The sequence below is a fragment of the Trematomus bernacchii genome, unplaced genomic scaffold (genome assembly GCF_902827165.1).
Source record: "Trematomus bernacchii unplaced genomic scaffold, fTreBer1.1, whole genome shotgun sequence".
NCBI lineage: Eukaryota > Metazoa > Chordata > Actinopteri > Perciformes > Nototheniidae > Trematomus > Trematomus bernacchii.
Window position 1 is genome coordinate 3,403,918 of NW_022987727.1, and position 17,180 is coordinate 3,421,097.

Genomic DNA, 17,180 nt, shown 5'->3' on the forward strand with positions numbered 1-17,180 from the left:
TCAAGTTGAAGAACCTTTGGGCAATGCCAGTCATGTTATTTAAGCCACAAAGCTTCAGAAAACAGCAGAAAGTATGTATGATTGTGAAATAACTGCATTTGAATAGATTTGTTTTGCTATGGGAGTATTTGCTATTTTTAGTGATACTTTTGTTTTGTCTGCAATATGGAAATGAAATGATTGGACAAAAGCAACAATGAAGATATTAATTTTACATTATACAACAAAACTATATAAAAAGGGTTTAGAAGCAAACTAAAGATACTTTAAATTCAGAGGGCCTGGGTCTAACATCCTAAAATAATTTATAAACTTCCATGAGGATTTATTTTCTATAAAAAACAAAAAAAACAGCAACCAACGTTAATGTGCATAATGAGTAAAACAAAAGAAATGTGACACTGGAAAGCCAAATCAAAATAATTTATTTTTTGGTGACATTTCATACAGTTCTAGGATTGTGTCTCAAACACTTGGTTGATCCATTACTATATTTCTTTTTGCCACCCCAACCCAAATTAACAGAAAATAATCCAAACATTTGGAGGGGGGGAATTCCTGTAATCCTGGAATTTGCAAGCATGTTAACATCAACCATATGCTTCTAAAATGATTTCACATTACTTATGAGTAAGATTCTTTTTTAAAACAAGTTAGTGCATTTATTTAATTATACTAAATCACTAGCTGCTCATACTAAAAAATAACAGCCCCAGTGATTGGTTACTCATTTTACTGCATTACTAACCCAAAAGTCAATGCATCAAGTATGTTTGCTCAGCTGACATTTCCAACAGTATATAAATGTCATATGCGTGATTTTATTTTTTGCCAATGCGATTTCACACAACTTTGGGGAAACCAGCCTACCAAGATTGGGAGAAAAGCGTTGTGCATCAGAATTAAAATAAATACATTTAAAAAGCAATACATACAGTGAGTCAAACTTCAAATTCTAAGTCAATCCTTTTGTTTTTCAAAAATAAAAAAAGGGAGAAAATAAAAAACAGGAAATAAAAGAAAAGAAACCAGCAAACTCACCCTAAAAGCACAAACAATATGGTGGATAGGTGCTGTCAAAAGCCTCTCTCTGTTAATTCAGTACTAGAACAATTACATTCTCCCACACACATTTTCTAGTGAAGGGTAATCGAAATATAGCATAGGCAACTACACCTCTACAGCTTCTTCAAAATCCAGTTTCACTGGGCCAAAGGTTTGCCCAAGACTACATTATTTAGCAGACCTGTCAATAAAAATCAAAACGTTATCCTAGCACACTATGATCGTAGGCAGCTGGCACATAGCACGTGAAAATGTTCCAATTTTCTTTATAACCACGACATGGCTGCCAGATATCATGTAGCTATCATCCTCAGCTAACAGCACTCCTCAGACTATTTTTGACACTATGCCATTGTTAAGAACAATTCACAGATATAAGCTTAACCTGGATATCCATTGATGATGTAGAAAAGCCAAACCTCACCTTAACCAGGCGCACTGAACAGTCAAATCTTATTAACCTATTGTTTTTTTTTTCTCCTTGAAAACGTCACCCTACTACCAAAAACAAACATGTAAACAGAGAACCTGACTGATTATCAACATGACAATGTTCTGAATCCATAACCAAAACAGTTTCAGATTAATAAAGATAAAACTTAAACATGAAAAACTTTGGACCAGGCTAGCGGGTTAACGGTGGCTAACGGGCCAGTGAGAACCCCAAAGTGGATTTCGGCTTCAAACAAAACCACACATTTGACTGTGGCGTACAGCGACACTTTCTGATATCCGACTGATACAATTTTAGCCAATTATGAACCAGGATCAAAATACCACCATAGAACACATTTCATTAATATACATTAGAAGCCACACTGTCCAGTTTCAGGACAATGATTGTGAGTCGGATGTAAAAATTAAACATCATCAATTTCTTTACATCAGTGCAGCAGCACACTGTAGCACTTCAATCAAATTGCTTAACAATCAATGCATACACAGACATCAGTCAACCTTTCAGTCATACTTGCAAACCTAAGCACACACGGAAAAAACAAACTGATGTCTCATTGCGTGTTAGTGATATCTTTGTATATGTACATGACATATATGCATGTTCTTTTCTTCTTAGTGCATATTGTTCTTGCAGACATCTATTCTTTAAAATCAAAGAAAAAGGTAGAGAGCCATTTACGAGGCTCAGCATCCCACCTTTCCCTAGCAGGGCGTAAATGAGACTTCCTCCAGACACTTACAATTCTTTTAAGCATAATGCTGGAGGTCAAAACAAGATTTGTTTCCTTTTCAAATAATTCATCAAAGTTCTTCAGGTGTCATTTTGCCCATTGGTCCTGGATGTCCCGGTCTTAATGTCTTTTAAAAAGCTTTTCTGTGGACAAGTTCCAGGGGGAAGGTGGCTACCATTATGTTGTTGCTTTTATGTTATTCATTTTTATATATAATTATATATATCCATGTATATATTCAAACATCTTTTTTCTATTCATGTCGAGTTTTTACTTTGGCGATACTGGAGGGATATTCTGCTCTTTGCCAGTGTGCCTGTAGCCTCCCTGCGGAGAGCTGCGTCGGGCTGGAGGCGGGCGCCTCTGTTCCCGAAACTTGAGGCCCCCGTTGCCTCTGGGGCCGTTGCTGCGGTAGTAGCCTTGAGAGTCACGATCACGTGGAGGTCGGCTCTCCTTGCATTCCCACCCCCCCTCCCTGTCATGGACCTTCTCCTGCTTGTCTCCAGCAACGCTGCCGGAGCCCTGATCCTCAGCTTTGTTCACGCGCAACTCGCGTAGCGGCTGGCCAGACGCTGTGCCTGTGGAAACTGGGGCAGGGGCCGCAGGTGGAGGGTCCTTGGGTGGCCGTTGGCACACCTCGGCGTAGCTGAGCTTGCGTGGCTCCTTGAACAAGGCATGGAAAAAACACAATTTTAGAAAACGTGCAAAGGTGACTGATCAACTTTATTGATTTCCTTCATCAAACCCTCAGATCTCATAATCTTAACGCTCATCGGGGTAGGAGTGAACATCCTGGACGTTTGGTTGGAAAGGGCAGAGAGAGAGATAAAGAGAGAAACTGAAGGAGAGTGACAAGTAGAGAGAATGGAGAGAACCAAAGCCAGTCCGTCCACTACCTGACTTCCCTCTATGCGAACATGTTTTCATCATCAGGAAGACAGCTAAGCTCTAGAGCAGGCTGTCAAACAGAACCACATCCTCACCTGTGTGGCGCTGGGAGGAGGGGGGGCCGCAGCAGGAGCCGGCGTGCTTGGAGTCGCTGGTGTGGAGGTGACGGGGGCAGCAGCAAGAGGAGCAGCAGCAGCCGCAACAGAAGCAGCAGCAGCAGCAGGGGGCTGAGGCCTGGGGTTAGGCACAGGTTGTGTGGTGGGGGGTGGGATTACGGTAGTTTGAACTGGCGTGCGTGGAGCCACTTTTGGAGCTAGAGGCTCCGCCCGTTCAACCCTCTTCTCCTGGCGAGGGATACTGAAGAAAAACAAGAGTTTCAGACATTCAAATTGACTTTAACGAAGGTGTTAGATTATTTTGAGCTCAATTGTCTTCGTCTTACCCAGAGACCGGGGGTCCGAGTGGGAGTGCAGCAGGTTTGGCTGCTGGCAGGGCAGGACTGGAGACCGCCACAGCCTCCTCTGTGACTGGTGGTGGGGCCTGAAGCTGGACTCACAGTGGCTTCTTTATTGGCTTGTTCTGTCTATAAAAACACAGGGAGACAGGCACATTAAACCTTTGATTAACCTCAACCTCAACAATGCTCTATGCAGACAAGAGATTTACAAATCGTTAGTGTTCATTTCTTCTTACCTTGTCCCTGTACAACCCGCGTACAACATCCGACATTCGGTTCTCCAGCACTGGCTCTCCCTGTGTGCTGACCACGCAGCCAGGAAGTGGTGGGAAATTGGTAGCGGCCAAGTCAAACTTCGGTTGAGAAACCTTGATCTCTGCTAGCGGTACAGGCCTCTGGGAAGGGAAATTGAGCAAACAAACAGAAAATATCACCAAACGGTTCATATGTTTTAAATACATTCGAGTTTACAACGACAATAAAAATTGCCATTTACCGCAATCCGGTCATCTTCTCGCCTCCTCCGTGTTCCTCGGTAGGTTGTGCTCCGTCTGAAATGGAAATAAATGATCAGTTAAGTCAACTCACCATTAAAAAAGGGACACTGAACAAGACTTGAGATGCAATGCATAGTGGAATGATCATTTAGCTTTACAAGTAAATGTAGGTCCTTTTTTCCATTTTATATCATATTAAACTGAATATTTGGGAGATCTTAAAAAACATTAAAAAATCTCCTTGGAACGGACAGCGGTATGGACTACAGTTGAGTTCATGATTGGTTTAAGTTGTGGAAACCTTAAAGAGACGTACTGAACGTGAGAAGATGTGCAACACATCATAAACTCATTAGGAAGAGCTGAGAACGCCGATGTTAAATCTAAACGAGCCACTAATATCTTGACACACCACTAATAACACTGAGATATTCTTTGTCAAAGGTAAGCAGGGTGATCTTCTCGTGAGTCTTTGACCCTCAGATCTCATAATCTGAACGCTCATCGAGATGTGAGTGAAGCTCCTGACTTTGGAAGAGAAGGAAAGAGAGAGACAGACAAAGAGAAGAGAAACATGAAGAGGAGAAAGAGAGAACCAAAGCCAGTTACTCCACTCCCCAGTTTCCCTCTATGCGCATTTTGATTTCATCATCGGGTCTGACTTGAGAAGAGTCCAGTACGATCATTCTTTGTGAAGCTGCTTTTATTAAAATGGCATTAACAGACTTGCAAAGTTGTCCTCTCTTTGTGAAAACAAAAGGGACAATTCAAAGTCGATTAATCGATCAGTCTAACCAAACATTTGTCACAACCAATGAACAGCAGCCATTACAGTGAAGTATGTTTACCTTCCACGTCCAGCCATGCCGCTGTCATCACTGGGATCCAAAGACGAGGAAGAGGAGGAAAGATGTGAGAACGCGGAGCTCAGGTCAGAGGCGGCCTGGACCGGCAGGGTGGCGAGGGGAGCAGGGGGCTGGGGGCTGCGCAGTCCAGTCAGACTCTCCAGGGGGACAGGGGTTACTGACGCTGAGGTCACCTCACCTGTCCTCACCTGGGGCTTCACATGGTTCCTGTAGCAGAGGGGAGAAGGAGAAGGTAAGCATGGTCAACCTTAAGATGAAAATGTTTGTAAGGCATACTGTTGACCAGTGTTTCCTTTCCAGTTTGCAACCAGTGTTAAAAACTAAAAAGGACAGCATGACTGTCCTTAAAGTTACTCTACCAATGTAGTTCAACAATTCATTAATATGTGGGGGCTAATGTTTTATTATTTTCTCCTTATAGCTTTGTGAAGCACCTTGAGATGAGATTGTTTTTAAAGTGTGCTATATAAATCAAATGTATTATTATAATAGTATCTTGATGCTTTAAAAAGCAGCAAATACAGTTGAGCAGATATGATGTAAATGGTAATGCCATGGTAAACCACAGTTTGGTCTTTCAAGTGGCACTTGTGATTGGACTTAATGCCATCACAGAGTAAACAGTGTAATCACGGTTATGAGATGAGAATTGGAACAGACCGTAATAAGCCTATATTACTTTTGTATATAATGGAGGCTGAAGCATCTGAATCAGTTGATGGAAACACTGGTGTGCTCAGTTTGCAGCAGGAATAAGAGACAGCATGCTCTGTCCTCAGGGAAAATGTGAAGGCATGCATGGACGGAGGTTTGGACTACATTTGTGTTAATGATTGGTTGAAGCTGTGGAGACTTTGACGGCAACATACATGTGCCACTAATAACACCGAGACGTTGTTTGTCAAAGGTAAGCAGCGTGATTCACATGGACTCATCTTCTCGTGAGTCTTTGGCCCTCAGATCTCATAATCTGAACGCTCATCGGGACCCGAGTGAAGCTCCTGACTTTTGAAGATAAGGAGAGAGAGAGAGAGAGAGAGAGAGAGAGAGAGAGAGAGAGAGAGAGAGAGAGAGAGAGAGAGAGCGAGAGAGAGAGAGAGAGAGAGAGAGATAGAGTAGTGCAGATAGAGAGAGATAGATATAGAGAGAGCAGGAGAGATAAGAGTAGAGCCGGACACTTAGAAAAAAGATATAGCTATAGAGAGATCTCGATATAGAGAGATAGAGCGATGCTATAAGCTCTCTCTCTCTCTCTCTCTCTCTCTCTTCTCTCTATCTCTCTCTCTCTCATATTCTCTCTCTCTCTCTCTCTCCCTCTCCTTCTCTCTCTTCTCTCTCTCTCTCTCTCTCTCTCTCTCTCTCTCTCTCTCTCTCTCTCCTCGCTCTCTCTCTCCTCTCTCTTTCTCTCGCTCTCTCCTCTCTCCTCTCTCTACGCTCTCTTCCTCTCTCTCTCTCTCTTACCTTTGATAGGATAAAGATAGACCCCGAAGCCAGTTACTCCACTCCCGGGTTTCCCTCTATGCGCATATTGATCTCATCATCGGTTCTGACTTGAGAAGAGTCCCAATAAGATATTTCTTTTTGGTGAAGCTGCTTTTTTATCACAATAACAAACTGGCAAAGTTGTTCATCTCTTTGTTAAAGACCAAAGCGTACTGATTAAAGCTTGACGGCTGCCTGACCGGGACCCAACCCCAAACTGTGGGCATCTCTTTGCTAAAGCATGTAACAAAGTAATACAATCACTGATGAAGAAAGCAGCAGTAAAAACAAAAGCAATGAACAAATAATAATGGTTATTAGTTGTGATGGAGAGATACATGTAACCATGTTGATACAAAAAAAGGAAGTTTTGGAGCCAAGGCGGCCATAAGTGAAAAAGCCAGTTGCTCAGAATCAGATGGATGCTTCTGCCAGTCAGCAGACAAACCTACATTTATCAGATGAAGTGGCAAATCTAGGTTGTTCGTTACCTGGCAACAAACATTAACATATACAAAGGGTAATGGCCATAAAGTCTGACCGGCAAAAGGCAAAAGCCCCGTTATGGATCTTTGGCAGTGGCAGTATGGCAAGAGATGAAGGTAGCAAATGAAGCTTATTGTATAACAGTGGTACCTGAAGGCATTTATTACATTCTTTCTTGAATAGAGGGGGACACTGTGGGGACAGTAAGAAGACAGGGAGTGAAGCACAGTTCCCCGGTGAGTTCACATTATGTCGCACACTTGGACAACACTTCACTGTCAGATGATCTGATGTTCACAACTTATCATTCAAACAATGACACAAGTGGTAAAATATTTAAATAAAATGTTTAATGCAAAAATCTGACTTAGATCTAAGGGCACAATGAGTAGGATTTGTCTGTTTTTGTTTAACACAAGATTTGGCCCCTACTCCCCGGCTCAACGAGGGAAAGGGATCTGGCCCGGGGCTGAAAACTAACCCCAGCTTTACTCTCGTGTTATTTGCAGTTTTCCAGTGTTGTGAGCCATTTTTATAGTTTTCTCGGATGCTTGTTTACCACCTGGCACCTTGTTGTTTTTATAGAGCTTGAAGCCAATTAATGTCCCGAACGCAGCCAAATAAATAAGGACAAGATATACAGGAAGAGGACAGGGTCCCTGCAGATGCAGACAACACCATACACTTGTAGTGAGTCATACATCATTATTGAAAGGGATTTTCTACACAAAAAATCCTACAAATGTTGCCTTTAAGTCAAAAAACTAAAAGAAAACAAACAAACAACAAGAAAACATGTGCTTACCGGTTTCTGTTGAATGGGCGAGTGATATTAAGAGAATTGGAGCCAGTTTTGTAGTGTCCGGCTGAGCCAAATCCATTCACAAAGCTACTGTTGGGAAACGGGGCCTGTAAATCGGAAAAGAGTAAACACTTACCAACCCTATTTGAGTCAGTGGTTTCATGTATTTCAGTATGCAAATACAATTGTAAAGTTATGTTCTTCCTAGTTGCTGCCACAGAGACCTGAAAAAACATTCCCCAAGGGGTATAACTTTATAAATTACACAATGTTTTGATTTACTTGCTATGCAAACTACTGTGTGTTTAGGTCTATGACAATTTGCAGAGATGGAAAGACTCATTTGAATTGACGTGATGCATTGCTTTTCAGACGTTGCATCAAACAGGTTTGACCCCACACTACTTGTGGCCTTGAGGTTTCTGGATCGTTTCGTGCATCACATTTACTGATGATGCACTGAAACAACATGAACATAAGAGTGGTGCATGAAGGGTGAATATTACAGGGTAGGTGTGTGTGATCGTCTCGTTGTGAGTGCAGTATGTCTCACCAGAGGAGTTTCAAAGTACGGTGTGGGCGAAGCCGTCCAGGTGGGAGGTACGATGCCGTAGACCGGGTACTGCTGCTGGGGGTAGACGTGCTGCATGTAGAGCGGAGAGCTGTACTGGGACTGGATCTGGGACTGCTGTGCGTACAGGCTGCTGTCCATGCTACGGTAGCCATTCTTTGCAAAGAATGTGTTGATGGCCTTTATCCTGGCCTGTCAGCATGGAAAACCAGGGAAAGAGCAAAGACTGAAATAACTGAAAACAACTTCGCAGACGGGCCTTTCCAAAATGACAAAGAAGTTTTAATTTAACTCACCATAATGGGTTTTCCCTGAAATGTTTTTACTTCCTCTCTCAAATACTTGTATGCCTAGGGGAGTACAAGGGAGAATCATGAGTGAAATACATGGCTTACTGAGAAAAGACCGTGTAGAGACATTTCACTTTGCATTACCTGCTGAGCGTCGGTGTCTGATTGGAATGTGATGTACCAGTTGTTGTTGTGCGCAAACTCAACACTGATCACTTTTGGACAGTTGTCATTTTTGAACAGTGCCTCCACTTCCTGTGAATAACATAAACAAGGGTTTTAAACATGTAAACATCTACATCCTTATTGCAATTTGATGCATCCAAAGGCAGTGTGGCTGTGTATGCACAGGTCAGCCTTACCTCAACAGGAGTGGTTTCAGGTACCTCCCTGAGAATGATAATGCACCGCTTGTGATTTGGACGCACTTTCTCCCCTTTCTCATCCACTTGTACCATAGGAGAGGCTGAGGGGGAAAGATGGGGAAATGTATTTAAATATAGACACATCACAGATACATGAAGCTCTTTTTAATTGACATCGTCTTAAACTCTCCACTCACATCTCAACACATCCAGGATGAGGTCCATGTCAGTGGTGAGGACCTTGATGCCCTCCATGCTGGCAATAGTCCAAATGGGGACAAACTGGTCACTGTCCATCTGGGACATCAGGTACAAATCCTTTGAGAGGTTCTCTCTGAATAACACAAATAAATCAATGTAGATTAGCCTTCTCTTGAAAAACAGGTTTTATATTTTACATTATAAAAATGGTGGTTCGAGTGCTTGACTCTTACCTGGAGAAGTAAAACTCCAGCTCCTTCTTCAGAGACTCTCGTAGATTCTCAGAGGAGATCTGAGGCGGCTCTTCAGTTTTAGAATCTGCTGAGACCCAAAACAAAATGTCAGTCGTAATACAACACAACTGTCAATAATGTTCTCTATGACGCATTTAATGTTGAGTTTTTGTTGACAATGTCATAACTCAATAATATGCGTCATCATGGACAGAGCCAAAGTGGACCCTCAAACATGCCTCTTAACAATGGCAGGGACATCAAGTAAAAATATATCGTTTTCCCCTTCATCTCAAGAGATATGTTGAGGGTGAATCTATAGCCATGTGAAAACTATTTGATATGTGAAAAATGACTTTACCAGAGAGGGAAGGTATAATACAAAATATGCTGTTATGTTGCATTGTGGGCCGTGTAGGATCCAGCATTGCGGAGTTTGACTCCTACTTTGAATTCAAGTACACCTTCAAGAGAAGGGCCGTATGTTAGACAACCAGTCTAAACAGGTCAAAAAAGGATTGAACGTGTGATTAATTATCTCAAAGCCAAACACAGGACTTACATGTGGGGTGATAAATGAAATACTAGTAGCTGTGTAAGTCAAGTGTAGCCAAAGCGTCTGTGTGTTTATAGTTCCAGCTGGCTGTGAGACACCCCGTTGGGAACACTATTTAAACCATGATTCTAGATTAGGACCAAGTGGACTGAGAACATTAAACCTGAAGGGCTTAAGGTGAATTAATAGAATAAATTAGCAGAATATAATTCCATTTATGGTATGCTCTTCATTTAAAGTGGACCTATCATGCTATATTTAAATGATATATTGTAGGGCCATACCTATATAAGGTATATTTATACGTTTCTGTTTTCAAAATACCAAACAGATCATGCATTTTAGCCATGCCTCATTTCACTCTATGTGCTGTTTGCTGTCTACGGGTCTGATTCTGCTGACCACGCCCCCCTGCAGGAGAGGTGAGACGTGCTCTGATCAGCTGCTGGGCTGTCAGAAGAAGGGGAGAAAAAGAGATCTCCGTCCTCCGTGTTTTATTATATAGAGTCGTTATTCATTTGTTTTAAAGCTCAATAAATAACAAAGAAGACCTTTGACCGGCACTTTTCTAATTTTGTCCGGAAGATTGAAACTTTAACGGACATCTTGACCGGCGAAAGAAACTGAAACTGAAACTCTGCCGGACGGTCCCCTCGTTCCTTGGAAGAGGCGGAGAGGTGGGTGTTTGTCATCTGCTGGTGGACTAACCGGAGAGAATTACAGTGCTTGCCTCGACGGGGAGGGATTGCATTGAATTAAAGCAGCGGGAGCAAACGCTTGCCTCGGGGAGGGAGAAAAAAATCCACAGCGGAGAATAAACAGAAGGGTAACCATGGTAACTATGGGCGGGAAGTCTTCTTCGCTGCTTTTGTGGCAGACTACAGCGCCACTTACAGGCCTGGCATATGTACTACAGCGTCTCCAGCGCTTTCGATCAGTCTGTATCAGATCCGTTGCAGCCCCTTTTTTAGAGATTTGGGTATGGAGGAAAATAGAGAGGGTTGTGTTTTCTGACACTTGGTGAGTTCCCTGGAACACCGGGGACACATATTCATGTATAAAAGACGTACAAAAGTGCATTTTGCATGATAGGTCCCCTTTAAAGTAACACTGTGCCATGTTTATTGTAAAACAAATTACAGCTAATGTTATATAATGAAAGCTCTGGAAGAGCCAGGCTAGACATGTTATTAAATGTAAGCAAGGCCCATTAGTGAGACGATACTCGCGCAACAGATTTGGTGTTTAAGCTGATGGCAGGGTATATGCAGGAATCCTGCAGTCAAATTGAATACCCTTTAAGACCTTTTTTTAAGACACACTACACACCTACGCAATGATTACATTCAGGCAGACTGTAGAATACAACCTCTTTGGACAATTTATATACTTATTGAAAACAAGCTACACCATTTAATACCTTGGAAAATGCTGTTTAATACTTTTTAATAGCCTTAATTTTCGCTAAATTGATTCAACTTTTAATACTTTTTAAGACCCCGCGGACACCCTGGATGGGGCTGTTTATGATGTTTCACCATCATTATTATATCAAGCTTAACATGAATACATTAATAAAAAGAGAAGAGGCCTGAGTTGCAGTCACAGTTGGTGTGTGGAGAGGACAGCATGTGATGTGAAGTGACTGACCTGGGATCCCCGTGGTGGACTCGGCGGGGGAAACGCCCAACTCTGGAGGGTCCATTCCATTTACTGCTATCTCAGCTGTTGCCGAGGAGCTGCTGTCATCCAGGGCCGTGAATCCCACGGTGAACGGCTTACACCCCGCAGACGAAGGCTCAGAATAACCTGTGAGCAAGGTAAAGAGTTTTATTGAGAAGCAACAACATCCAGTCTAAAATTCAGGGCTGTTTTTCTTTGTCTTTACAAGGCCTTTAATAAGTCGTTTTACAGGTGATGTCAACATATGGTTAAAATAAACAAAAATCCAAATTGTAATTCAAACGTGTATACAAGTGCAAAAAGGTCACCATTTGTAAAAAAAAAAAAAAATGTAATATGCTTTTACATATTAAAGCTATGTCAATTTTATTAAACACCATTTAGAGTTTTCTAAGCACATTTAATTCCAATGATGCAAGTGTAACTCACCCTCACTGATGTCTGCGGGGGGCCAATGAGGGCTGTTGGTAACAGCCTCGCTGGGGGCCACGGGCATCTCCTGCCACACTTTGGCATTTGGGTTCAAACCGGCACCCTTAGAGGTGACCTTCAGAGCAGAAACAGCATGATTAGGCAAGTTAAATTAATAGCAAAGATAAAAGGCAGACTTACATGCTAATTTTAGCTTTATCTAACATGTATTAGCCACAAACACACCATTTACACAGCTTGCATGTAAAGCGAGAACTAATCCCATTTAGACTGCTTTTTTTTTGTTATGTGATTTGCATCTAACTGGTGTTTTTCATCTGCAACTGAGACCTAGAGTACGATCAGATTAAATATTCTTGCTGATTCACCACAGACTTGCCATCTCATCTCTTCTTGGCATCACACTTGTCTCAGGGCTACTGTCAAAACTGAGCTGGTAAAACAAATGTGTTGACAACGTTACAGGTTTTTAAACACACCACCGCACCAGGTATGTTTGCAACTCTCATGTCAAGCCATTAATACTTATTTATTTATAAGTACAAAACCATTGATTTCCTTTTATATTCAATATCAAGCACTGAGCAGCAAGCACCAGCCTTCTTAATGCATTAAATAAAACCTAATGACCATAAAGTGTAGGATCCAATCGCCTGAGGAGATCTATGAGCATCCAGGCGGAAATCTGAAGGGAACATGATAACTTAATGTAACTACGGCTATGGACGTATATACTAATGTAACCTGAAAAACAATTAAACAGTTGCCTTTGTTTGAACAAGCAAACTGAAAGAAAAAAAACACTCCAGATAATGCACGACTAATCCATGTGATTAAAGCAATTATCAACAAATCCATTTTTCATTCTTAGATTATATTTACCTTGTGTTTGGATAAACATTAGATCAATACTGTGTGCTGCAAAGGCCTATTATCCATCAAAAAGCATCAACATACAAACGAAAACCAGGCAAATACAACCGAAGAACTTTACAGGTTTAACCAGAATTAAAAAGTGGTCACCAACAAATTGCTCAAGTACCAACCATCACCACAACTGCTGAGATCACTTATTACTTTTGCCTTGTGTGAGTGAGCGGGGATTAATTAAAATCACCTGATGCAATCTTAGGATATTGGTAACACTTGCAAACTATTGGGCCTTAATGGCATCTAATTGGAAACAAGGAGTGCAATGAAATGTGCCAGAGAGGGCCCCATGATCCCCTGTTGACGAAATAGGCTATATTACCCTAAGCTTTGAGCAACCACACAGTCTGTGTAGTAATACATGTTGATAGAAACAACAATAACGATTTTAAGTTGACTTTGGCTGGCTTTTCACCCACATATTTATATTTTGATGCACAATATTTAAGGATTAGATCAGACTCCGCAAATCAAAAGGGCTGTGGACTGGCAGTATAAATCCTGACCCAGCAAAGACCTGTGGCCAAGAATAGATCGCATACTTTACATGTTGAGGCATACAGATGCTACTGATACTGATATTAAGCAAGGTGGATTGCACTGATGTCCAAAGAGGAGTGGATGGCAGCTGTTCACCAACTTTGAAACTGTTAAATGTACCAGCTTCTTCTTTTGACATTGTAATTTGCCACCTGCCAATAGATGCTTCCAGTAAAAGCATTCGGCCTGACAAGTACAGCTGCCACTTTACGATTGACCTCAGGACACTTCTCTCCACAAAGTATACGAGAATGGATGTGCCACACGGTGGGGTGTCATTCAGAAGAGCACAAGCATGCATGTGCAACTTGACACATGGTTACAATGCTGGCTTCTGTGTTGCAGGCCGTGGCAAGCCAAGTAATGTCAGCTGACTGCGCTGCGCAGCACAGGCCAGGTATTTGCAACGCATGTCACTGCGCTAGCTCAGTTAGCTAGCAGCACGATTAGCCAACAGATACCGTTAGTGAATGAATATTTACCCTTCGGCCAATAATCTAGACATCGATCCCATACCGATCGAAAACAAGTCAATCAGCACTCCTCGGCTCCCAATACCAATGCCGTCAGTCTGCAGCTGTGCCATAACTTAACTTACAGGCTAACGATTACTCAGCAAACTACTTAACGAGCTTGCTTGTTACAGTGGCTAAGCTAGCACCGGTTGGCTCCCTGTAGGGACTGCAGAGGAGATCAGGCTAAGTGTGTAAAATCACCTGCTGTACACAGGGCTGCAAGTTAGTCATTAGTCCTGCAACTGCTGCCGTATGAGCGGCGTCTGAGGCTGTTTTTGCTTGGTAATCAATATCACGTTTCGATAAAACCCTATCAGATATTGATATCACAAATAGTCACAAAGTCTGAAACATAGGATCTTTAAATAGGTTTTTAATTAATTTTAGCTTTTGCTAAATGCATATCATTCGTCGCGCAGAGGGGGGCGTACTGTGCTAACAGGTCTCTAAAGGGTAGCTTAGCTAGCTAAAGTAGGCCTCACCATGCCGCCTGACCCTCCGTCGCTCCCCAGCGGAGCCTCGTCCTTCCCACCGGTCTCCGGTCCGGGGTCCTCCTGCAGCAGCGGCGGCTCTCCGCTCTGGTCTGAACTCATCAGCCGCTCCTGACTCACTTCCTCTCCGTCGCGTTCTCCCGCCTGCCACCACCTCTCCTCCCCGAAACGGCGACTGTGTTCAGCAGTCAGTCCGGTTCTCTCCTGTTCGACTGGATTGGCAGTAGCACTGAAACTAGCTCACTAGCTAGCTAGCCGGCTAGCAGGTATGCTACACAGCTAGCGACCTAGCGTGCTATGAATCAACGAAGCGGGCTAACGCCAGCTAGCTCAATGAATCAAACTCACAGTCAGATACTAATGGTGTAAACGATTTCAAACCATGACTCTTCTTAGACCACAGTCTCCGCTAGCGTTTCGTCAAATATAACACCACCCTGCGGGTTCGTGAGGCGCATTCCTAACCGGGCGACCGGAGCGGACACTGGGGACACGCACCCTTCCTCGCGCAGGCACACACAGTCCGCCGACGTCCCGGCTGCCACCGCGGGTTCTCGGTGACCTCTGCAAAAACCATTTCCTCTTCCTTTTCCGGATCCACACTGTAGTTTTCTGCAGTTTAAAAAAAAAAAGCCTCAGCGATAGATTCAACACAATACACTATGCGAGTTTTGTATTATCAATCTTATAATAGTTTTACATTCATAAATATGAGTTTTCTAAAGTAAACATCAGTTAAATTATTTAGATAAAGAAAGGAGGTAGCCTCCTGAGACCCAGAAAGAAAAAGGTTTCAAATTTCCTTTTTTTTTTTAGATCACACAAGTGTTTAGGGTGGTATTAACATAATGACTAACACAAACTAAAAATATATATTTACATTTTTGTTTTATTGTGTGTCCTTTGTAGAGGACATCGGGTGTTATGCGAAGCATACAAACAACATTAACATACAAGTACATTTAGACAACATTAGAGCACAACAACTCAATGTAACAAATACTGAGCCCTCATTTGTAGTACTCCATCCTTTTTCGAAATGCAGAGCTAAATCTGACACTTGAGGCACTTGATGTATGTTTTCCCACTGCATCCGTCTGCCATGAACCCTACAGAAACCCACGTGTTAGTTTTGGCCCATAGTGGACGACGGGCCTTTTTTTCTGTACGTCTCCTGCTCTTCCTCCTCCTCTGAGTTGTCAACCTCTTCCTCTTCCTCAATCATTGCCTGTGAATCCTCATCATCTGACAGGTCTATGTCTGAGTCTCCCTCAATGATTCTGTTCAGATTTCTCTCTGCCTTGGTTAGTGAGCTGCCTCCATTTGTGTCGTGTAAAATGAGGGAAATAAAAAGTTAGCAAATCCCTATGTCCTCCTCAGAGGACATTCATAAAAACATTTAGTTTTAGGTCAAATCATTAATACACTGCTCTGAAAACTCACTACACTAACTCCTAAGATGTTCCCTTACTATAAGTAATTAAAACATCGAACTCACAACACTGGTAATTACAAAATTACAAACTTACCATTTCTCTTTCTACAAATAGTGCTTGTGTTGATGGACGCCATTTTGAAATACAATGACATTTTCAAAGCCACACCCCCACATATGTCATATGTTTGAAAAGCCCAGAATGTCCTCTGTGGAGTACAATTGGACTTAATGCTGTGGCATGTATAACCTCATAGTAATGAACCAAAAACCAATGTGCACCACAGAGGACAAAAATGAATGGGTGGGTCTCTGGAGGATAAATGGAGAAAATAAATGAAACACAAAAGCCTTTAAAACTGTGAGACTGTACAAGTTAGTCATTAATCCCCCAAGGATGTTAAGGCCTACAATGGGAAAGTCCATGTCTGGAGTTCAATTCACAATAAGTTTAGAAAACACGCATTTAGGGTGTTTTACATAAAAAATAAAAGAACAGCAAAATGTACAAATAGAAAGAGACATGAATACACATAAAATAATTTCACATACAGAAACATACTGTACTGTTTATCATTTTAACCTTTTGTTTAATATACTGTAATAATGTGGGGTGGCATAATGGACCTTTGGCTCAGGTCACCGGTTCAAGTCTCCAAATAAAACAAGTGTGAACTGGTAACTGGAGAGAAGTCAGTTCGCCTACTGGGCACTGCTGAGGGGTGAGGCACAGGACCCCCACACTGCCCTCCTGTTTCTAATAGCACTGTGTGGGCTGTCTGACAATAAAATGTTAATTAGATACAATTTCTCCATGTAAATTATTTTTGCTATCATCTCTCAGGCTTACATAATACGTATGTATATATATATTCAATATAAAAAGTATATTTATAGTAAACAGACAGACACAAACAAATATATATACATATATACATTGAAATAGTCAGTCCACAATACAGAAATATGTATACAAAATGTGTTTCTAATTAAACACATACATTGGTGAATGTATATGATTGCAATTAAGGGATTACAAAATAAATAAATAAAGTAGCAAAAAAAAATGCCAACATAGGGGTCAACATAAATAAATTGTTACTAAAAACCTTAGATTTATTTTTATGTAAAGCACTCTGTACGTCTCCTGCTCTTCCTCCTCCTCCTCTGAGTTGTCAACCTCTTCCTCTTCCTCAATCATTGCC

General features: G+C 41.9%; 1 protein-coding gene across 1 annotated transcript; it reads right to left on the reverse strand.

Annotated features, from left to right (window-relative positions):
- Window positions 1-409: 409 nt before the first annotated feature.
- LOC117494043 (la-related protein 4) lies at window positions 410-15,092 on the reverse strand. The gene is given in 18 exon segments (XM_034144688.1): window positions 410-2,918; window positions 3,239-3,500; window positions 3,586-3,674; window positions 3,676-3,726; window positions 3,837-3,995; window positions 4,097-4,151; window positions 4,946-5,170; window positions 7,082-7,123; window positions 7,737-7,840; window positions 8,287-8,496; window positions 8,601-8,654; window positions 8,739-8,849; window positions 8,957-9,060; window positions 9,157-9,293; window positions 9,394-9,481; window positions 11,600-11,758; window positions 12,062-12,179; window positions 14,532-15,092. Coding segments are annotated over 18 exon segments (2,472 nt in total). The 5' UTR covers window positions 14,643-15,092; the 3' UTR covers window positions 410-2,525.
- Between the last annotated feature and the right edge of the window lie 2,088 nt (window positions 15,093-17,180).